The sequence below is a fragment of the Balearica regulorum genome, chromosome 1, assembly GCF_011004875.1.
Source record: "Balearica regulorum gibbericeps isolate bBalReg1 chromosome 1, bBalReg1.pri, whole genome shotgun sequence".
In the NCBI taxonomy this organism is placed as follows: domain Eukaryota; kingdom Metazoa; phylum Chordata; class Aves; order Gruiformes; family Gruidae; genus Balearica; species Balearica regulorum.
In genome coordinates, this window is record NC_046184.1 from 216,617,985 (window position 1) to 216,641,568 (window position 23,584).

A 23,584-nucleotide genomic window follows, 5' to 3' on the forward strand; every position below is an offset into this window, starting at 1 on the left:
AATGGTATTTTCAAAGCGAAAGGAATTGTTAGACAAGACGTGGTGCAGCCCAGAAGACGAGGAGGTAAGTTACAAGCACGTGGTGAGCTCTGGCATGAGCGAGTAGGAAGGCAAAGCTGCCTAACAAGCAAAGAACAGGCGGGTGCAGCTCTCTTCGGTTTAAATATTAAGTTGGCTTCTGCCTGCTTTTATTGAGGTGGCTTTATACAATCACGTTTCTTCACTGCTGTTTGACCTCTCAAATTACCTACGTGAAGCTACTCCACTAGGTCACCGCAAAATATAAGGACAAACACACGGATTTATTTACACATCCAATCCTTAAGATAAGACTTGAGCTCAGTTTTTTCCTGGTTTATTGGAGTAAGCATTTTTGTACAAGCTCTTCTTCCACAGCTTCCAGTCTTAACAGCTGCAAATGTGAGCAGAATCGTTTGCCACTGCCTCTCCTCTATAAAACATAACCAATTTTCAATGTTCCCATTGGTCTTGCTCCTCCTCAGCATCTCATTTTCATTAAGAAAGAATACAGACTTCTTTTCAGTCACTTGATAACTTTCTGAAGTATCCCAAGCGTGCTTTTGGTTCTTAATCTATTTATCAAAAGCACTTGACCAGAAAAATGAATGCAAACTTTGTGGTGACTCCTGAGGGCAGACTAAAAGAGAAATGAATTGTTATCGGATCAGAGTGGTTATGTCAGTTATTCGTAAAACATTACTGTATCCAAGCAGACCTCACCCTTGCTTAAAGGTCTAAAAAATAACAAAAAAATGGGGTAATAAAAACAGTTGGGGAAAAACCTAGAGCTGTGTGGATGCAAAAAATACAGGCAAAAGCAGGAGACAAGATCTAGAGGTAAAATTTAGTCTCCTGGGGAAGAAGCTGAAAACAGGGACTCCTGACTGGCATGGAAGAGTATATGCTCCAGGAGGACTTCAAGGATGACTTGAGAAGTCTGTATCCTCAGGTGAAGACAGGCTAGAGGGGTACATCAAGTAAGAAATAAAAAAAGCCCACTGCCATTTAAATAGGTATGAAGAAAGGAGCTAAACCAGAGATTTATCTGCTATAGACATAAAAATCAAAAGTGTAGGCAAGAAGGTGGGGGAAGTGAAGTGTCTGGTCCTAACCCGATTTACTAAATTAAGCTCTTGCTTCAGCGTTTTCAGGACTGGAATTTGGTGGTGGCAAGACGTCCACTGACTCAATTTAACCTCTTCCAAAAAAGTGGGAAACCAAAACCACTTACCATGGCCAAGGAATGAAGGAAGAGCCAAAAAACCCGAGCTAAACATAGATGGACATTCTGCTGTTCTCTCAGGGTTTGGGTTACAGCGAAAGCAGTGTTTAGTGCTAAAAATTCAATCAGTTAACCAACAGAAAGTACTAGGTGACTCCAACCAGCTAAAGAGCTTAGTGCTGTTTCTTAAATTAACAAATGCATTTAGTCTGCAGACACATGTCGCTTCTCCATTTTTGTCTGAAATGTTGTTGCAGGTGCAGAAGTTGCCTTCTGACAGGGACAAACACACATTTCTCTTATTTATGCAGTTATATCTGGATGCAGATGGCACACGTACAGTTCTAAGAGCAAAAAAGGAGTTGGCTCCCGAGCCTAAAAGCTTCTTGGTTTTGTAGCTGAAGACTAAAAAAGTTCATTTCAACAAAGGAGAAAACTAGCGAACGTTTATTGCATGCGAATCACCAACACAAAACACACCTAAAAATCATAGCCATTTCTTTGAAAGAGGTGAAAGTAAGAGGTTACCATGCCAATGTTGAAAAGCAAGCTCAACCGTACGATCGACACCTCTAGGGAGGAGGAAGGAATATGCATGACATTTTTCACACGTTCTCATAGCTAAACACAACAGTCAGAAGAAAATTGTGAGTCAAGTTTGGTGCTCATTTCAGTCTATTATTGTAGAACTAATTTAATTTTAGTTTAGCCAAGAGGGAGCTAGGACCGACTTGCATGTCAGTAAATTTTCAACGTTACAAACAGGCCACTCCTCATCTTTAAATATAAAGATTATTCGCATACAGGGTTTTTTTTTTTCCACTCAGAAGACTGAAGATGGCTCGACATCCACTATTAATAGGTTACGTAAACCTCTGTACCTACATTATGATAAAGCTGAAACCAAACCAGCCTACTATTGCTGCTTTATATAACCACATTCTGCTTTTGAATCTAATAAATTAACATCTCACTGTGGTGAGTGCTGGGGGCTGCAGAAGGATAAGGAACATCCTATCAGGCAGGGAATAAGGAAAATAATTACATTTAAACTCATCACTAGAAAGAGGGTTCTGGGATATCTGAACAGAGAAAGGAGATCCTGGGATTTTTTGACGTCATCCAGGCTGAAAAATAGTCCCGCCATGATTGCGTGGTTTTTACTTAAAGAAATTTCCTATAGCAAAATATTTAAATCCCAACAAATACTGAAGCTATTGTCTGGTATCTGGTGTAACCAAACCCCTCCTTACTAAAAGTGCCCATGAAAGGAACAGTTGTACGGCCGTATGTATGAAATGATTTCTCCAGTTGGTTTTTAGGGAGGTGTTTATTTTTAATTCTGCTTCAATAATTATTTCTGGGATCGCTGACCATTAGCTAGAAATCTCTGAAACATGCTGTGCACGCAGATTGTTGCGGCAGCCGATGCCAAACATGTTAGGATGGGGTTACTGTAAAGGTTGTTTTTTCCCATCTCTGCTTGGTTTGGGGTTTTTTGGAAAGATTAGAATCTTGAAAGTACTGGTTTTTGTTAGATGTCAGGGATTAACACAGCTTTGTTGTTCTGACTGCCTGTTGGTTTTGTATTAAGCCCTTTTGTTATATAGCAGAGATTAAAAGCCACAAATTATTTGTTTTGTTTTAAATTTAATCTTATTTTTAAAAGTTTTTCATCATCTCACTGAAATTAATTTTGAAATTAGAGTGCAGTATGTTTTTGTTCACATACTTCCATTCTCACCCTCATAATTATTCTCATTTGCCTTAGCTATCACAGCAGCTGCATTCACATACAACTTTTCCAAAAATCTAGAAAGCTTTCCATTCTAACTAGAAACGTAGAAAAATTGCTCTCAGTAAGTAACCAAAGGGAAAAAAAAAAAAAAAAGAGGGCCTTTTGAGTCAACTTTGACATAGAAAAATTGATTTCATAGATATTCTCAATGTAATACAAAGACCTATGTCTTAAGTGGCCACTTCTTTCAAGTATTACTTCTGCTCTCTAGTCTCAGAGCTTGGCTTAAACAGTGTTTCCTGACTGTAAAAAAAAAAAAAAGAATATTAACAGCGTGCTCTCTAAATTGAAATAAAATTAATTAGGTAGTGAGCCAATTTCAGCTCATTATACTTCAAGTAAATCAGAAACAATGTTACCATTCAACCCAAGACTTTCCCTTTTCTTTAAACTAAACTTTCAATATCAGCCTTAAATATGAATTTTATAGCTCAGACCGTATTTTAACCATGACTGGGGTAAGGGGGAATTAAGTAAAATCGGTTTTAGTCGTGTCGGCCATGCAGAAGACGTGTCAAGTTATACAAGGAATAGTTCAGCTTTGCCAGGCTCCTACTTGCATTTACTGAACATTTCTCTACCCAAAGAACTGTATTTCTCCTCAGTAATAATTCCTAATACTTTATACATTGATAAAATTAAATCTTTTTTTTTTTTTATAATTAGCTTCAAAAAAATTACAGTTAAAAACGATCACTTTGTTCTGGTATTAAAAGCACAGACTACAGAAAAAGGTAGTGCATTCTCTGATCTTGTTAGTTTGGATTTACTTAGGTGAGGGATTATTTTTTACTGGCAGTTTATATTTCATGAACTTTTTTGTATTTAAATATTTTTACCAAAGATAAAATATTTATATTCTATAATTATAAAAATAGACTATAACGTTATTTAGAAAACAAAGGAATTTTAAAATATTTAAACATATTTCATACTAAATAAGTTTTAAATATTTTTAAAATAAATAAATTCCATAGTAAATGCTGCAATACGTAAATACCTCTGCAGGCATGCACAGAAACCTGCTAAAAGTTAAGTCAAGTCTGACAAAGTAGAGCCCTCGACTGAGCCCTGCTTCCCATTTCTACAGTAATTTCTATTTATTTTCAAGCCCCTGAGCACTCGCAGAGCTGGGAAAACATGTCTTGCCACAAGCAAGAACGATGTCCTTTTGTAAGTACAGCTTATATAATTTATAACCTATAGCTCAATATAAGCTGCTCAAGATCCTCTTCTGCAAAGTGAAATTCATCCTTATTCTCCCAATCTATCTGTAAAACTTCTCCATCCAAGGAACAAGGGGTGAAACGGCAAAACTTTCTCCCAATTTTACCGCGATGTTGGTTTTCTGCAAATTCCAGTGCGAAAAATATATAATTTTTTTTTTCATGGCGCTAAGCTGTCATACAAATCAGACTTGGCCACATTTTTTAGTTGCGTGCTCAAAGAAAATGACAGCCTCAGTAACGTACAGGGGAAACTACAGTCACAGGCGACATGTAGATTAAAAAAAAAACAGGAAAAAGACCTCAAAAGATTCGTGTCAGCTTTTTGTTGCCGTTATCCTCCCGCACTATCGACATGTTTTTTGTCGTCTGGCTCATTTTCTCACATGATAACAGGCAGTTCAAGGAAAAAGAATCTTTTCCAAACAGGAAACAGGGAAAAGCTGGCTAATTTCCTTTATATTTTGCCCTGTTCTTATGGCTGGGGCTTATCTGTGAAGCCTGGGGACGGTATGTTTTCAACGCAATAGATTTCTGCAGACTTCATAAATTAATATCACTTCTCGTGGGAGGATGTTTGATAATTAAACTGTCACTACGTTGAATGTACCTCCATGTAAGGTCAGCATGTGCTGTCTGCTTTTTTCTTGCGAACTAAAGGTATTTCAAAAGACACATTTCTTTTTTCCATCTTGCTGTTTGTGAAGGTCCGATCCATTTCCTGAATTTATTTATTGAAAAGATTAAAGCTGGTTGGGAATTTATCAATGATTTCTTACTGAATACTTTTAAGACAAACTATTTCCTTAAGGGAAATTGGTTTGGTTTAAAAAAAAAAAAATAAAAAAAAAAATAAAATTAATGTCAGTCAAAATTACCAGACACATTGAAACAATCTTAGGATTTTAGTAAGATGAACAAATGTGTAAAGTTAAGTTCAAACAAGGTTTTTTAGATAATGAAAAATATTTTGTGGTCAGTTTCTCCTTGTGGACACTCAAGAATCTACATTTCTAGTGGGATGGTGGGGAAACAAAAATCCTGAAAATGTTGATATGATGGAAAACCACTTCATACCTACTTTTTTTTTTATGAAGTCTCTTTTGGAGGCTCTGACTGTGCGTGTTGAGAGTATTTTGAAAGTAAATTTAGCTGTGGGCTTTCTACTTGACTCAAGGACTGTACGACAACCTATTCTGCGCTACTCTTTGGCAACAGCTCTCCCCTCATAAAACAAAATTTTGAGATGGACCACGTAAAACTAGAATTTACAAAAGCATTCAGAGGCGAGTTCCACATCCATATTGTTTATAACATTCTCCTTGACTACAATACTCAAAATTTCATTCCGGTAATACTTCAATGCTCCAAATTTTGACCGTGGTCACAATGGATCAGGTATTTAGTTTGATGAGAGGCTGTAATTTGTTCTTGGAAAAGGTTAATATTAAACATTTGATTAGATGTATTAATCGCCCTGCTTAGATTTCTTTCAGTTTTAGTCTTCGGTGTGAAAATTATCATGCATAACCCCCAAAACCTAAAAGGCAGCTGATAATCTCTGCAGATCATCTACAAAGAGAATACGTGGCAAAAGAATGCTCGGTAATTGTTCTTCAATTAAATGTTCTTCGGTTAATTAGAAAACATAGGATTTCTGACAAATTCAAAAGCCTGAGCAAAAGCCCTCATTCCTTCTACTTACTGATTAAAACCAGTGAGTGTGTAACCTGCAATTGCCCAGGTAGGGCTGAGCATAATTATCTGCCTCATAAAGAAGAAGAAATAATCTATGTATTTTTGGAAAACTCGTTACAGCGTAAGCAGCTAGAAGCTCAAAAAAACACAGTGCAAGGAAGAAACGCAGTAATTCTACGGCCCAAGAAGTCCCTGCACCTGAGGCACTGAGCCGGCTTTAGACATCGACGACCCGTTCGTTGCCTTCTAAAAACTCCCGAGTTAAGCACGACAAGCGGCGCACGTATACAGTGTCAGACCGCCCAAGCACCGTGTCAAAGAATCACGTAATTTTTACTGTTGAAGAGTTTCATGAGAGTGAATTACAGTTCTATTTTACATGGGGATAGCCCTCTGGAAAAAAGAATAAAATTAAATTAATAATAGGACTGCGTTTCCTCAGTGCATACTAATAGCCTCCAGCTGTTACACAAGCTTCCCCGTTCACATTAGAGAAGTAACCAATTACACACATCACTATCTTGAGCTGTGAAATTTTAATTCATGCCCCCAAAAGATTAGAGTATCAATTACAAATGCTGTGCAAGTGCGACAGATAGGTGTGAAGCTGATCCCCACAAATAACACAGTTAAATTGATTTTTCCTTCCTTAAGTCTCATTGTGAAAAAGGCTTCCCCCCCCCCATTTTTTATATATTACGCATTCTGTTGCCACCTCTATGCGAGTGTAAATTCAGCATCCTGAGCCGCATGCGTGTACAATACCGACACAAACGCCAAAGGCCGATCATAAATACTACCGTATACCTCTGCTATAGTCATTCTCATAGCACTGACAGGTGAGGGCTCAATATCCACCAGCTGAACCGCATTAAAACTCTAGACGCGGAGATTGCACAAGGATGAAAACACACAGCAGCAAAGGTTAGAAAGGCAAGGCAAAGAGAGTTCGAAAGATTCTGCTCGCTGTATTAAGAACAACTTGAAATTTTTATGGAAATAACAAAGGAGCTGGGAGAAAAATCAAAATCACGGTTTGTTAAAGTGGAAAGACAAAGGAAACTCTGTTATAGATGTTAGTATGTCTGGAAAAATCACTCTTACGTATCTATTAACAGGGTTTGTGAATTTAATCACCTGGAGATCAAGACATTTTTGTCCAAGTCAGTTTATTAATGAATTCAAGTAATAAAAAGCTGCATGAGGTTAACTTTTTTAAAGATCTAGACTTATTTTAAACTGTTATTTCTTAAAATGACGTCAGAAATGTCGGTGGGCCATCAACAATCCACCTGTATTAAAGTGCTGTTTGAAAATGTATTTACATACTGTGATTTACTCAAAGTTAATATAATTAACGATTGCTTTGGAAGCAACATAGCCACCAAAACAATATTTTCTGAGATTATTTTGGAATGCGATGTTTTAGCAATATTCTTTCCAAATCAATAACTTCTGATACATACATATAACTACTCATTGAGTAATTTAGGGATATATGGACACTATTTGGCATAACATCACATATGTTGTAGCCCAGTATTAGTGACTATTACGAGAATCCCAGCAACACGATAAAAAGCTAATGAAACATAGTAAGAATTATGCTGAAAGCAGAGAAACACGGGACTGCTAGTCACAATCGGGAAGCAAAAAAATAAAGATTCCGCTCTTCGGTGGATGACGTTGAGCCTGCTTGATGCTTTTGTTACCGTCAGCCACCTACTGCAAGCAGAGCTGGTGGAATCAGGCCACTTTCACTTTCTTTTCCAAAAATATAGCATGAGGTTAAAGCAGACTGGGCTACCAGCGGGCGCTATTCTCTTATCCATTGATAACAACATTCTTAAAAATAGAGCACGAACAAATAAAAGAAGGAATTCGGCAGGGTTCTTACAGTGTCACTGTCACTTGGTTGGAACTGGAAAGGCTGTGGTTTGTGAAACACGGAGTTCTCCTGTAAAAACAGCTGTAGATTGTAATCCCGCACCACCTGAGAAAACAACAAATGTCATTTAGATCCGTTATTGTGTAAACTTTAAAACATGCTACAGTACAATTAGTACGTTATTTCAAACAGAGACAGAACCCTGAATGCAACAAAAGGAAATACAGGACCTGATTCTGGGCAGTTACTCAGAAGTGACCGGTAGGACACACACTGGACGACAAAGATCTCAAAAATATCGGCCACTAATCAATGAAAAATCCCACAGAGGCAAAATGGGGGGGTAAAAAAAAAAAAGCCAACTATTGAGTATAGAGTTCTGTGGTGTCACTACCATATGTATTTTTCTCTCCTCTTGTGGATAATCTCTTGCGTGCAGTTCTTTCTTAAGCTGAAATGTCTTATTTTTACACAAATTATTAGTTGCGGGAGCTGAAAAGACTATGTGGAATAACGTATACAAAATCAGTTGCAAAATTCATCTCTTTATATTAAATTGCTTTCAGAGAAAACTCTCGTAGCTTGCATTTTGCTAAACTAAAACTACTTCAGCTACTAAATTTGTTTAATGATACATTTCAGATAGCATGACACGTATCCCTAAACAAATCTCTTATGTCACAACTTACACATATTTATAAAGAAAAACTCACTGATTGCAATATGAAAAAATAGTATCACTGGCTGAAGAACTCCAGAGAGTATTCACTGCTTCAATTGATGAAAATGCGCAAATAGCAGCATGAAATTATAAAAATCTACTACCAAACTAAGGGTTTAAATGTACAGAAGTGTATAATAAAGATGGTATTTATCCAGAAATAGCAGCAGCGTTGTATGTGACTGAGAATTCTGATTACACTGTGTGTACAATGGTAAATACAACATGTTCTTTAATGCATCAAAATGTTGATGCTTGTGTTACCGAAATATTGAACTGTAAAAAATTAATCTTCAGTTAAAGAAAGTAAATAGTCCTCCAGGGCCAATAATGCACTCATTTAAAACAGTAAAGCACATAATTACTGCACCAATTTGAGCAGCTGAACGTAAACACATTGAAATGCATAGAAAACATACAGAGAAGGCATACACGGAGCCTGTATTAGGAATTCCCATAAACAGAAATTTGGAAAATCCCAAAGGAGGAACGATCTGCAGCTTCAGCTGATGCTCAGCACTGACCACGGCAGCGACATCGTTTACGTTAAACACCTCCGGTCTTCACATGGTCCTTCAGAACACCGAGCAGGGCACACAACTCTGTGCCACGTCAAATATACGTCATTGTTTTAAACAACAATTTGGAAAAAAACCCCAACGTGTAGTTCCTGAGGCCGTGAAAACCTAGACAGTTATTTTAATCCAATAAACTCTCATTGTAGACCTCTCACTCAAAAGCAACCCATCAAAAATTTCCCTTCAAAAGCAACTTAGTTAGAAATGAGAACAACTGTTATCGTAACGTCAGACTTGGGAGAGCGTGCAAGTCCAGCAAATTAATATTTTGCACAATATATTTGACAATTGTTAAAAAGAAAATATTCTCAGGATTAAGCAGCAACTTTTCCAAATAGATTTCCTGTTAGTCAGAAATCAAGTCAACGTTCTCACACAGTTTCTTTATGAAGTCAACATCAACAGACACGGCAAAAGAGACCTGAAATCACATGTTAAATATATACCATAGGCAGAAAGAAGGCATCGTCAGAGATGTACATAAATGAAATTATTTGCCCCAGGTTGGTGAAGCTTCTTACCAGAAACATCACAGAAATGTTATTCAAAACAGCAAATGGAATTTCAGAAAACGTTCCACAGAAAATCAGATTTTTTTCCAAAAGAGAAGTGCGAGAAGCACAAGTCTTGACTGAGACTGTTCAAGTGAAAAGGAAGTTAAATTGCAATTTCATATGCTCAGTGTCAGAGGGTAATATTTCCTGGACATGCCAGAGGAATTCCACAGGTCACCCCAACCTAGCAGTAATAAAACCTCCAAAGCTGCAAGAAAGGATGCTACGCTAAACCGTGAAAACCCTGCATTTTCTACAGAAAACTTGAGTTTGAGATGTTTCCCTCCATCGTGACAATCTCCTAAGCAGCTGGCTACAACGCAGCCCTGCCCATCCGTAGCAGCCACCGCTGGCTCTCCGGGACCCAGGAGGTAAGCAGGCACTTCTGGGAAGCAACTTGTCTCCTTCTACAGCAAATATCATTTCATTCCACCCCGTAAACAGAATTATAGTTCAGATGGAAAAACTAAAGCAATTCTACCAATGATCTAAAATCTTTTCCAAATGTAGCTTGGCAAGCTTGTGATCTTGTACTTAAAGCTAAAAAAGAACAGACAAAGTATTTAAAAAAACCCCAAATTTAAAATCTTCGTTTTGATGGCAAGTTGGTTTTTTATTCCAAATTACTAAATTGCTAAGAAGTTTGTTGCATGTTTAACACTCAAGCTACTTTTGAAACACACGCATAGCTTCTGATAGAGAGTTTCTACTCTGGATTCAGCTCACCCTTTGAGCTGACTGATTCTTGCAACGTGGACTTCAAGAAATGCTGAAAGTTCAAAAGAAAGGACGAGCAAAGCCTCCGTCCCTGGAATAAGCCACCGATTCATGTGTTTTGTATTTCAGAGCAAGACACACATTTTCAGCAGCAAATTTGTAATACAAATTTTTCTTCTCTGCATTCCTGAACTGCAAGAAAATTGGTGCTGATGAGCCATAAACCAGTTGTAAAAATCCTGTTCAGACCTGACAGCTGTATTTACATTTTTGTTCATTCTCCAGGCGTTGTACTCACTTAGTAAAGCAGAAACAGAACTATTTTCCTCAAACATACAGCATGATGTTGTTACTGTGTAAAATAAGCCGACCTGCTGGCTTCCGGCCACACAGAGGCTTGCTAACATGAGCTATCACAAGATCAGCGCGCACAAACAGACGATGAGGGTATTCCTGCGCAAAGGACCTGGGGGTGTTGCTGGACGAGAAACTCAAGGTGAGCCGGCAATGTGCGCTGGCAGCCCAGAAAGCCAACCGTGTCCTGGGCTGCGTGTCCAGCAGCGTGACCAGCAGGTCGAGGGAGGGGATTCTGCCCCTCTGCTCTGCTCTGGTGAGACCCCCCTGCAGTGCTGCGTCCAGCTCGGGGGTCCCCAGCACAAGAAGGACATGGAGCTGTTGGAGCGAGTCCAGAGGAGGCCACGGAGATGATGGGAGGGCTGGAGCACCTCTGCTCTGGAGACCTCAGACTGAGAGAGTTGGGCTGGTTCAGCCTGGAGAAGAGAAGGCTGCGGGGAGACCTTAGAGCCCCTTCCAGTCCCTGCAGGGGCTCCAGGAAAGCTGGAGAGGGACTGGTGCCAAGGGCAGGGAGGGACAGGCCAAGGGGAATGGCCTGAAGCTGCAGGAGGGGAGATGGAGATGAGATGGGAGGCAGAAATCCTTCCCTGTGAGGGTGCTGAGGCCCTGGCACAGGGTGCCCCGAGAAGCTGTGGCTGCCCCTGGCTCCCTGGCAGTGTTGAAGGCCAGGTTGGATGGGGCTTTGGGCAAGCTGGGCTAGTGGAGGGTGTCCCTGCCCATGGCAGGGGGTTGGACCTAGATGGGCTTTGAGGTCCCTTCCAATCCAAACCAGCCTGGGATTCTATGAGCTGTTTGGAAACAACAGTTTAACTGACAGGCACCACTCCAAATACTCTAATCAGCATTGAATACAATATTGAGAAATTAATTATGAATCCGTAGACATTACACATGCATATTTAGTTAAAAGACTCAAACCCAGCATTCTGGGGGAAGATATTGAACGATATACACCAAGATCAATTCTTGAACGTCCTTTTCCAACAGAAGATAAAATGGTATTTTCATTATCTTTACAGTTGCTGCCAAATAAATTCAAAGACAAGCTAGCGTGAAGCCAATTTTTAATCCACTCCCTTTGTATCTAATAAGGTGCGAGTTAGCATGCTTGCAGGTGAATAAGGAACGTGTTAAATATGTTGTTCCTACATAAGTCCCTGCATAAATGAGCTCTGTTTCTGTGTGGGTGGTTAAGGTAAGCGAAGAAAGGAATATTATGACTGTACCAAAGCAGCTCGTTTGAGCTCAGAGGCAATGATTATTTATTTTTTAGCCCAGCAGATGACTTATTTAACTATCAAAATTATCCTGGAAGCTATCACTGATTCTGGCTGCTCAACAAAGCAAACAAACCACATCTATGACAAGACTCTAATCTGTTTTCTGTATTTGCCATTCTTAATTCAAGGCAGAAAACACCGTAATATTTTGGTTTTTAAGTTGACAGTCAATTATTAAGAAATGATCCAAAGAGTTTCACAGGGCTTTACTGTGATGGATGACTAATGCAGTTCCAGATTACCCAGGGCACACCTCGGCTGCAATTTCTCTTTCCAAACACGCCGAGCGCGTATAACTGAACATCTCTTGATTGCTGTTCTCTAAAGATCTTGTACTGTGTAAATGCTCTCCTGAGAATGCAGTCTGGGTGGCAACAGGAAAAATTCTCCCCAGGAAAACTGTCTAGTTTCTTTTAACTTAATACCACTCAGGAGTAACCAGAAATAATAACCATTCAGTTTTGTCATTATTTTGGAAGCAAATCTTAAGCCTGACAACTTATATATGCTGTAAGTATTCAGTTACAAAGGATCATTCAGTAAAAACTTACCCTGCTGGAAGTCTCCAGTAAAAACTGGAATGTGTTTTGTACAGCTTGGCACGTCTCTAGTTCAGTCCTGCTGAATGCCATTAAATAATCCTTAAGGTGATCATATATATTTCCATCAAGAGCCTGCACGAGGGGAAGATTTTGAGAAAATTAAGAAAGAAATTAAGAAAAGCAAGGTGTACTTTTGTATATGAGTCATTAATATTCCTGTTTAGATTTGTAAGATGCTCCTATAACGTCTTTCAACACACATTCACCTGTAATTCTTAGCCTGGCTAGTGACAGGTGGCCGTCTTTCATTTTTGACAAGGAGGAATGACAGTGTTTTCTTTCCATTAGATGGCACCACAGAGCACCGTAACAGTATCACGTTCTCTGAAATGATTTCCACCCAGTTGTGTAATACGCCCATAGCAGAACAGTGAGGTCAGGTTTGGATAAGTGAATACGCTCAGGGAGATGTCATTTATGTCAAGAAAGGGACCTAGTAACCGCAAGGAGTTCTACCGGCCAGAGCACTCTTCCAGTCGCCGTACCAGCCTCCAAATGACGTTACCAAGACACCCAACATCCGTCTGCTTCAGACGCGCAGCTGTTTGCTTATTCAAACCTGCTAATCAATACCTGCCACTTTACATCAGCACAACACATCTCTTTTGTGCACAGAAATACCAGATACACAGCAAAAATTTATCACCAACTTGGTAGTTACCAGAGGGCGACGTCAAAGTTCAAACTCAAAAGCCCTGTTGTAACCAGAGCCGTAAAATCCCATTGCACAGCCTACGCTACACGTAGGTTTAATGTAAGTTCTGTACCAAGCGTGTACAACTTAGCAAGCGACTGACAATTTCATTTAAATATTTGACTCTGGATATATTTAAACATATATTTTATATATATATTTAAATATACCAAATTTCACCGATATCCATTTAAACAGTATATTCATTGAAATAGTGTATACTAGATTTCAACAGATTCAAGAACGCATTTCTATATAAAATTGCAGTTGATCATTTAAATAATTTTAAAAAGTCAGGGGGCGGGGGGGGGGGAAAGGTGAAATTGCGCACGCCTTAAGAAGTCATTTCTGCCCCAGCAAAATCAAGCTCAACGTTTAAGACGAGGCTAACAGACACATGTAAAGCAGACAGAAATCACTCAGAACTGACGACCAACAGCAGGAGAGATTTTCCTTCTGCAAAAAAGGTTCACCCACCATCAGCACACAGCTACAGCACCCACCGGATGAAATTAAAACTTCAGACACAGACATCCTCGGTGAAGGATGCTTTGATGAAAGGAAGAAAATTGTGCGACAAATTCCCGTGTTCAAAATTTTACACCCCAAATCCTTTTTATACTAAACTATTTCTTCATCCTCCACCTACCAAGCGTAAAGTTCTTCCTAGCACAGGCTTCCTTTTTTCCTTCAACCTTCGACATTAAATCTGCTTCAAAACTTGCCAGTGCAAAACTACAGCCATCAGAAAACAAACAGATAAGCCGCCGTGCCAAACCGGCAGCAAACGTGGGAATTTCTTTCAAGGCACCACAATGTAGCTGGCTCACTCAGCCGTGCTGCCAGCTACCCGCATCAAAGGCCGGTCTCGAGGGGTCAGCAGCCAGGGCAGCTACTTGAGGCCCCCAGCCACGGGCCGGCTCTGTTCAGCAAAGGAAGATGCACTGTATGGCTGGGAAAGAGCTATAGGTTAACTATAGGCACTTACAAGTGATGTCAGCTCTACCAAATACTCTGTCAAGCATATTTTTATTTTTTTTTTAAATTATTAAAAGAATTATGTAATACGAGCTTACAGCTGGGATGTTCAATTGATAAAAATGTCAGGAAATTCCCAACCGCAAATCCATAAAAACCTACAGCGATGCACACATGCAGCTTCAGTTCTTGTCTCTCTTGGTACAGGCACAGCTTTACTGGAATTCATCTTGCAACACACATTTAGTTCGTAAGGCGTAGTCCTAGGTTAGCATGAGGATTTTAACGCTTCGTGTGCTTTTCCTAACGCTAAAGGGATGAGCCCTAAGTATCAGAGTTATCTGAGCGCCGAAGTTAGCATCTCGTTTCAAGGGCATTGATTTTCAGATCCCAACAGCAGGTCTGTCTTGGACTTCCAGAGAATACAAATGATGTATAAAATTGCCATGACTGGTTCTGCTCTCAGGAGAATCGCTGTACGATGATGGCAATTCCGAAACTCCCCCAAAAACAGAACTTGCAGACTTTTACGATCAACCTTATCTGTTCCTAAAGCCTTTCAGATCAAACACCGGGCCGGAGTGCAACTCTGCTAATAAATGTAAAGAAATAGTTTAAACTTGGCAAAGCAATTACAAATGCTTGGTTTGCAAAGCAGCTGTGATTTTTTTAATTCCAACGTGCTATAAACGAGTTTTTTCAGAGTTCGATCCCCCGGCCTTCATATCAAGCCCATATGTTCTTTTTATGCCAAACCCAGCAGGAGGGGTTGATGTCATTTAACTTAAGACTTCTACAGCGCAGACACGTACGTCGGAGTTTGTCACTCCAGGTCCTTTTTAGAGTCAATGGAGAGAAGCTGGTACTTCTGTGGTGTGATTCATCTCCCTCTAAGATAGATGGCTAAAACAGGTCAGATGAGACGCAGCGTGCCAAGTGCCTATTCCTCTTCACTGACCGTAAATAGCGCCCAGACAATTAGCTTAGATATACACGTCTACACGGTGGTCATATAAAGCTGGGTGAGATGAAGCCCATCTCAACACGTGTTTGTTCTCCGCAACTATTATCTACCGAGCACTAGGAATTAATTCATCTATGGTTGCGTTCTGCAGTTCTAAGAATATAAAAAGATACAGAAACATTAACTTCATCATTTCCTCACTCCTCTTGCAATGATCACAGCTCCGAAGTCTTGCGCTGAGATGCCAGGATACCCCCCCCCAGTGTGATACAGAGATATAGAAGAAAGATATAGAAGAAAGAACATCAAAGCAAAGCGTGGCAAAACACGAGGAAGCACACAAATCTGTCAGCACGTGAAAACTGCATTACAGCCTTTCTCTTTTCATTAATTAAAAGCGGTTTCAATATGATGAAGTTCTTAAATACCGATGAGAGTTGCCAGAATGGAAGTTATTAAAGTCGGCGCAATACAACACAGGCACGTTTGTCAGCCAAGTAAACCCATGGCTAAGCGTGCAGCTCCGACACGTGCTAAAAAACGCATCGTCACGCAGAAAACGTGACAATCCCATCAGATACAGGATTAGAGACCAGGTGGGTTACAAATTGCTTTCAATGATAATGTATCTATTCGTTCTAGAAAATGGTAATTATTATATCAAGCTGGATATGTTAATAGTAAACCAAAAGATTTGACTTGCTGAACTATACGATATAAATTAACATTCATATGGGATTTTATAATGCCGAATTTGAATCTCATTTACTTTCCAACACTCTGAGCCAAACCACTGAACGTCACAATTCAGGTCTGAAATAAAGTCTTCTCAAAATTTCTGATCATATACCTTGAAGAAGAAATTAAAAAAAAAAAAAAACCAACAAAAAAACGCCAACAGACATTATTCCACTACAATGGCTTTTGTTCTCTTTCTGAATCTCAAAAGATTACTAAATCACTTACTGTATTACAATCAGACTGAAAAACTTGTCTTTTCCCAACCTCAAAAGGAAATCAAGATTTTTTAAATTTTTTTTTAAAACAAATCCGGCATCAGCACTAAGATAATACGAAGGTAAGTACCACAGAATTACAATTTCCAACGATAGAAAAAAGTCAATGTTTTTTAAGAAATAATTTCTTCCCAGTGGAACTGTCATGCTTAAGGTACAGAACTACTTCTCCACCTGAGTCTGAGCTTTAGCAGATAATGGGTGAAATCAGGACTGAGAAAAAAATGAAACTGTTAACAAAAGCAATGGATACACAACTAAATTAAAGTATATTTTTGTAAGAAATTCTATGCATTAATTCAATGAAATGACATATGGGGGATGGAGTGAACATCTTTCTGATTTCAACACAAAGTTTCAAGTATAACATAACATATTTCTCCTAGGAATAAAACTTTAGTCTCAGTTTAGATCACCGCTCTGAGGAGGTTTTTCTTTTTTAATTCAAGAGATTATATTACACATTTTAGGAACTCAAATGCACTGGCTTTAATCATTCTACATTCTATAACGATTTCCTCAAAAGCGAAGATGTAAATAAAACTGTTTTAGATACTGCTAGTACCTTTGGTTGCCTTTGGGACGTTGTTCTTAATCTAAGATGATACTGATGTAGAAAAGCCACCGTGTTGAACGTACCATGTTCATTCCTGTAACTTCGAGGTCTCTCTTCACTAGAACATTTACAGGTCTCAGTCACACTCCATTTCAAAATTACCATTTCAATTTCTTGGAGAAGACAGAGAACAAGCTAAACTACTTGGTATTTTTTTATTTTAAAAGACTCATTGCTTCTCAAATCCCAAAGGAAAAATGGAAACTATTTGACCCATGCCTAACGCGGACCAGAATCGTGCAAAGGCACCGAGGACGGCTCTTCCATTTTATCTCATTTATTTCCAAAATATTCCTGTTATTCTATTCATGTTTGTCTTGCACAGAAACTGCTAAGCTGCACTGAAGCTCCACAGAATATTTTTACAGTTTAAATTCAGGTTCAAGTTAAACCTCTCATTTATTGATCTGAATCCACCAGGCACCAAAACCTGGACCTTACAGTACTAAGTCAAAAACCCACTTGTAAAGCTGCGAGGGTTTTCACTGACTAATTTACCGTAGTCTCATCTGAATCATCACCGCCTAGAAATCATTTTATGTTTTTAAACACAAGCACTTTTATTTTTACATATTTTTGAACACCCTAACCCTCACTGGACCCCCACTCTTTCAGTAGGACAACCATGGTGGATCAAATTAATGTTTCATTCACAAACATCCATCTTTTCATGAGCTGATGCAACTCACCAGTTTACTTGGGCTAATTTTGCCTACGCCGAGCATTAAAAACCTTGCCAAATGCTTCGTAAGCTGCCACCGCTATGTCGGAAACAATATAGCTGATGTTGAAGGTAAAGAATTTCCTTACATGGGTGGAGGTAATATAACAAAATTAGACCTGACCCTGCCCCACCCAGACTACAGTCTGAAAATGAAAAGATAAGGAAAAGTTTTAAATGAACTGAACAAAAATCATTGTGTTGGAGGAGTGATAACTTTGTAGAAAAGTCAATGGTAACGTGACATATTTTCCTGTTTAGTAATCAAAGCCAAATCCCCAAATAAAAAGGGAGATCTGCATCACAGATTCTGCCTTCTATCTATTTTAGCTAGCCTATTAAAAATGAAAATTAATTTCTTATATCGCCCTATTCTCATTTGCATTAGAAACCCTGGTTTCTAAAACATCCGTGATGTTTTTTGAAAACACCCTGTAACCCATTAAGAACAGGGATTCTATTTTTCATCCTGCATTTTCCGTAACACTACTCTGGTTTTCTTACTTAACATTAAAAAAAACCCCAAACAAACAATAAAAATTACATAACATGCACGCTGAGCGAAACTTTCTGAGTGTTTGTGTTTAAAACTTATGCCGATAATCCATTCAATAAACACTACGATCTCACGGATGGTGCAACCTGGGAATTTTCAGTTGAATGATTTTGGTAAATGAGACTCCAAGTGTTTTAATTTTTATATGTAAATACCTCAGAAGATAAAAAGAAATATAAAAAGGAAAGGTTGGGGTACATACAATAGCAGCTAAATTGTTAACAGGAATTATTACTGCTAAAATATTAGCTTAAGCATCCTTCTGGGTCTATGAGAGGTTAAGAACAAAAGTAGTCCGTATGTATTTTATCCCCAGCACAGCGATGGATCTCGTGTTGTTTGATGGTGAAGGATAGAGTATTTTAAAAATTCATCTAAAACTCAGAAGTGAAAAAATCAACAACTTAAATCAGCTGGCTTTGCCGAACTCAGCAGTATTCGGATCAGCGATACATAACAGCATTTCCCAAGGACATCGGGAGAGAAAGGAAGGAAGATCAGGAAAACCCATTCTTTGCAGTTAACAGTTACATTCCACAGTGATTTTCCCTTCAAAATGCTGATTCCTGGAAATAATTTATTCTAGGCATCAATTTCTCCTAATATCGAAGAGGAGCTCGCTTTCTTTAAGTCTTTTTCTTTTTAAAGTCTTCCATCACTGCAGTATTTGTCATTCCTGAAATACCCTTCTTCTCCATCACGACATCCTAACATAAAAGTAAATCAGGTCTCCCAAGTATTTGTCAACAAAATGCGACTTCTGGATATAAATTACCAACAAGCCCAAGATCAAAGCAACAGAAGCGTCCCTGAACAGCATGCCTGCAGCAACCGCGTATCTGCTGTCATAAAACTAGCGCGAGTTTCTGCGTTTCTCAGTCGTTGCAATCCTGCAGGAACAACTGCGCAGTGTCTGAACCCATCACGATGCTCAAGTCTGAAGTCTGACCTAAGAATGACGGGAAGCCTGCTGCCTAGCCTGCCCTTTGCAGGCTCAGTATTTGATTAAAAAAAAAATCCTATTTTTTCTGCTGTGCAAGAAGAGAAAGCTGCAAAGGAAAGCTGATGACAAAAATCTACCCTCTTCTCTGGATCCTTCTGGATCTTCCTCAGCCTACAAGGAGAAAGGACCACCTAAGCTGAGCTCTGGAAAATCAGAATTTCAAGTTAGCAGTAGTAGAGCCATGCAGTTTGCACCCAATGCAAAACAGTGCTACGCTAAGGCTGTAAAATTATCGTTATCCCAGGATAATCTCGCACATCCAAAGCTGCTGTAGCAATAAACCTGCTTTACAGCGAGGTCCAGATCCAACTCATTCTTGGTGGGTATCACTAGCTAGTCCTGCACGTGAACATCTGGAATCTAGCGGGGTCCCACAAAAGGGAAACACCACGACCCTAAAGAAGATACATCTGGACAGAGCGAGGAAAGCTTCTATTTAATTTGGGGCAGGCAGCTGCTACTCAAAATGCAGAGCTACGAGAGCTGGGACCAATCCCAGAGGCAAGTGTAAAAAGGACGATGGGACCGAAACTTGATTTTTCTCAAACGATGGCTGCCGTGCAGCTACCTGGGACGCAAACAGGGAAAAAAGCTTTCTGAATAACAACAGGGTTCCACCGGCATTTGTACCTTGCCTAATGTTTGCGTGCCTGGGCAGAATATTGTTCATCTGCTCATGCTGGTGTCCCCACTTTGTGAAAATTAAGTAGTACAGCACGAAGACTCTACTTTCACTTGAATTTCCCAATTTAAACTGGTTTTGATCGCTTCCCCTGCCACAGAGCAGCTTCAGTTCATCTCTGGAAGTATGTCAGCAGATACCAACCCTGAAGTACAGGTGGACAGCCAAGCGACCTGTGCACCTCAGTTGTCCTCAACTCCTGCAGCCCATAGTTTCTTTGAATGTCAAGCATCGTGAGATACAAGGTATCAGCCAAAACAAACAAAAAGGGTAGAAAATTGCAGAGATTTGTACTTTGTGAGTCCTTAATGCACTTACAGTACACTCTTCCACCTCCCCAGCCACCAACCTGTTCATATCTCTTTGAAATTAAGGTTTTGGCCCAATAACTCAAGACTCCCTAGAGGAAGGTCCTCTTCCACCTCTCTGGCTTCTCCTCCTTCTTGCAGTTTCATAGAAAATAATTTGAAGGAATTTTTAGAACTGTCTCGCTGTACTGTTGCTGTCAAGCTAATTAGCTTCTCGTGTTTCCTTTTCTTTTTTCTTAAATCAACAATCTGCATGACTGCATGTATGCGTAGATGTGGTGCTTGGGGACACGGCTTAGTGGTGGCCTTGGCAGTGCTGGGTTAACGGTTGGACTCGATGATCTTAAAGGTCTTTTCCAACCTAAATGATTCTACGTTCTTCAGAAGCACATTTGTAAACAGCCAACTGTGAACAAGGAAGTGAACGATATTCCAGGGACATATCCACACTGCTCAGGAGCAGGAACAAAAAGCTGGGAAGGAGCGCAAATAAACCAGAAGGTAGGAAGAGAATACAATGAAAAACGTTGCAAGACATATTGTCTATTTTACCAACAAAATTTGCAGAAACTATCTTTGTTTTCTCCTCTTTTCCCCCAACCTAGAGAAGGAGCTTTCATCGTGGCAAACATGGGAACAATAAACACTAGAAGACAGCAAGCGCCCTGACTTCTGTTTGCTCACCTTTCAGCTCGGAGCTCGTAAACACACTTTGCACTTTCCCTTACCCCCGAGCTTTGTATTTTCTAGTGTCAATAGTTTTGGGCTTGTTTGCAAGTTCTTTGCTTGGTCTCATTAGTCACTTGATGATTGTTCTGCACATCATTTTGTTCCTTGACAATTTAGGCAGGGTCATTGTTTTTAATGACAAAACCTTTGTTGCCTGCGCACTGAAGTCTACTGGGAGCACGGAAAAACATGGAATGGCCACCAACAGCTGCCCATCACCCTCCCGTGATCCAGAGACAAAGTCCCTTTAAAACAAGTATAAGTAAAATTAATATTAACATTAACTACTGCTCTTCCCAGATTTGACTCCACAGATCTCGTGGTAGTGCCCTCTTTGTCACATTTAATGACGAGGGTCGGGTAGGTGAACACAGGCACCAAAGGAAATCTCTTTAGAATTCCTTGGCCCATGAGACAGCCAGCCATGAGAGTTACCTGATGAAGATAGCATTAAATTAACATTTCAGGGTTCAAGAATAATTCCACTTAAATCAGTGGGAATACCCTGATGTGAGATGCCATTAGAATGGAAAAATCATATCTTCAAGGATTCTACTGTATAACGTTTAAAAAAACCTGGAGGATGAAAACAGATTCTTTATAATCTAGAAATCATAGAATCACAGAAGGGTTTGGGTTGGAAGGGACCTTAAAGATCATCTAGTTCCAACCCCCTGCCATGGGCAGGGACACCCTCCACTAGCCCAGCTTGCCCAAAGCCCCATCCAACCTGGCCTTCAACACTGCCAGGGAGCCAGGGGCAGCCACAGCTTCTCGGGGCACCCTGTGCCAGGACCTCAGCACCCTCACAGGGAAGGATTTCTGCCTCCCATCTCATCTCCATCTCCCCTCCTGCAGCTTCAGGCCATTCCCCTTGGCCTGTCACTCCCTGCCCTTGGCACCAGCCCCTCTCCAGCTTTCCTGGAGCCCCTGCAGGGACTGGAAGGGGCTCTAAGGTCTCCCCGCAGCCTTCTCTTCTCCAGGCTGAACCAGCCCAACTCTCTCAGCCTGTCTCCAGAGCAGAGGTGCTCCAGCCCTCCCATCATCTCCGTGGCCTCCTCTGGACCCGCTCCAACAGCTCCATGTTCTTCTTGTCCTGGGTCCTGTCCTTTTTCTGACATGACTAATTTTCAATAAATTGCACTGGTGCAATTGTCTTTGCTTTTGTACTTCCTTGTTCTTGAAAAAAAAATATAAATAATTCTGGCTCGAATCCAATGCACAGAAGAAGGCTTTGTGGCAGACTGTCACCGTCACGTTACCTTCATATCTGAAGAGTACTCTATACTACTCCTGCCAATAATATTTGGCTTCCTTCACGCAGAAAAATGTATATTTAAATCATTCAGCATTTTGCCACTGATTTCTGCTATTCAAAGATTCTTATGCTGATCATATCATCGTCATCATAACGACTGCTGAACAGCAGTGGGGTATGTGGTATGTCTAACAACAGCAGGTGGTTTTCTTCTTGTTTCTTCAGGAGGAAAATGTACCCAACAATGAATTATTTTGTTGCTCAGTTGAAAAAAAATAAATATATATTGACATAATTTGGAAGGTAGGTTAAAGAAGTGTACTTTGCTCAAGAATGGGCTAGAACCACGACAATTCTTAGTTCCTATGGGATTTAATCACACATACACACACAGACTCATCTCCAAGGAAGCTCTTGAAATTTTTCCTTACTACATACCTGCACTGTGTCAAAGGTGTGGATTTACCAGTAAGTGTCCATATAAGCCTTCATACTTACAGGAGGCTATAGCCAAAACACCCTTGACTCCGACTCACTAGCTCTTCTTGACAAGTCTCAAAATTTTCTATGTTCCACAAGAGTATAGACTAAGGAACAGAAACCTTACATTGACACAAATTTGCATGTGAAAATACATTTCATACCAAACCTCGTGCTTCTTTATAGTTAAAAATACACCCTGGGCAGATAAAATGCATTAAAAAAGTGTAAAAAAATCTAAAATCAGGTACTGATCATATGCATTCCTCATGAGCTCTTTTTTTTTTTACTCTTTTGCATCCTTCCATTTTTTTAAGCATCTATTTTGCCATTGCTGGTTTTAGGTTTTGTTCAGTTGACTCAATCAAATGAATTATCATTTTAACAGCAGTTAATTTTTTGTCCCGTGTGCTTTTCATTTGCTTCTTCAAATAAATCTGTTTAACAAAACCTTTTCTGCTCCAACACAGGCTGTTGTTCCCAATTGCTATTTGGATTTATCACTTCCATATGGTTTGGTTTGTTTTTTTTTTTCTGTACACGGGTTTAAAGTTACCTGTCACTTCCAGCAAACTACTGAGTGAACAGGCTTTTCCAAACGCGTTTGCAAAAAAAAGTTTAGCGATGGCAATGCTGCAACATTAAAAACTTCAATAAATTTCATCTATTACTGAGCATTTCAGATTCTTATCATGCCAAACAGACATAACCTGCAGTTTGACGTGGTTCTACAAATGTAACGCTGTGCCTGATCCACAACACAAATGGTCTTCTCAGAATAATGAAGACATTTTCCAACTCAAATTAAAATATGGGGTTTTAAATTTTACGTTAACATATGAATTAATTAAACAGTATGAAAAGGGCACAGCATATTTCATAGAGGGAATCCCACGCTCCTGAAAAGGCACTCTACTAAA

At 39.6% G+C, this 23,584-nt stretch overlaps 1 protein-coding gene across 2 annotated transcripts in view; it reads right to left on the reverse strand.

Moving 5' to 3' along the window:
- The window catches only part of FCHSD2 (FCH and double SH3 domains 2), a 166,043-nt gene that overhangs the window by 30,362 nt on the left and 112,097 nt on the right, over nt 1–23,584 (reverse strand). For both annotated transcript variants that reach the window (XM_075742599.1, XM_075742600.1), the window contains 2 exons: nt 12,609–12,731; nt 7,863–7,958 (listed from right to left, as the gene is read on the reverse strand). In XM_075742599.1, the coding sequence (XP_075598714.1) occupies nt 7,863–7,958; nt 12,609–12,731 (219 nt within the window). The remainder of the gene's footprint in view (nt 1–7,862; nt 7,959–12,608; nt 12,732–23,584) is intronic.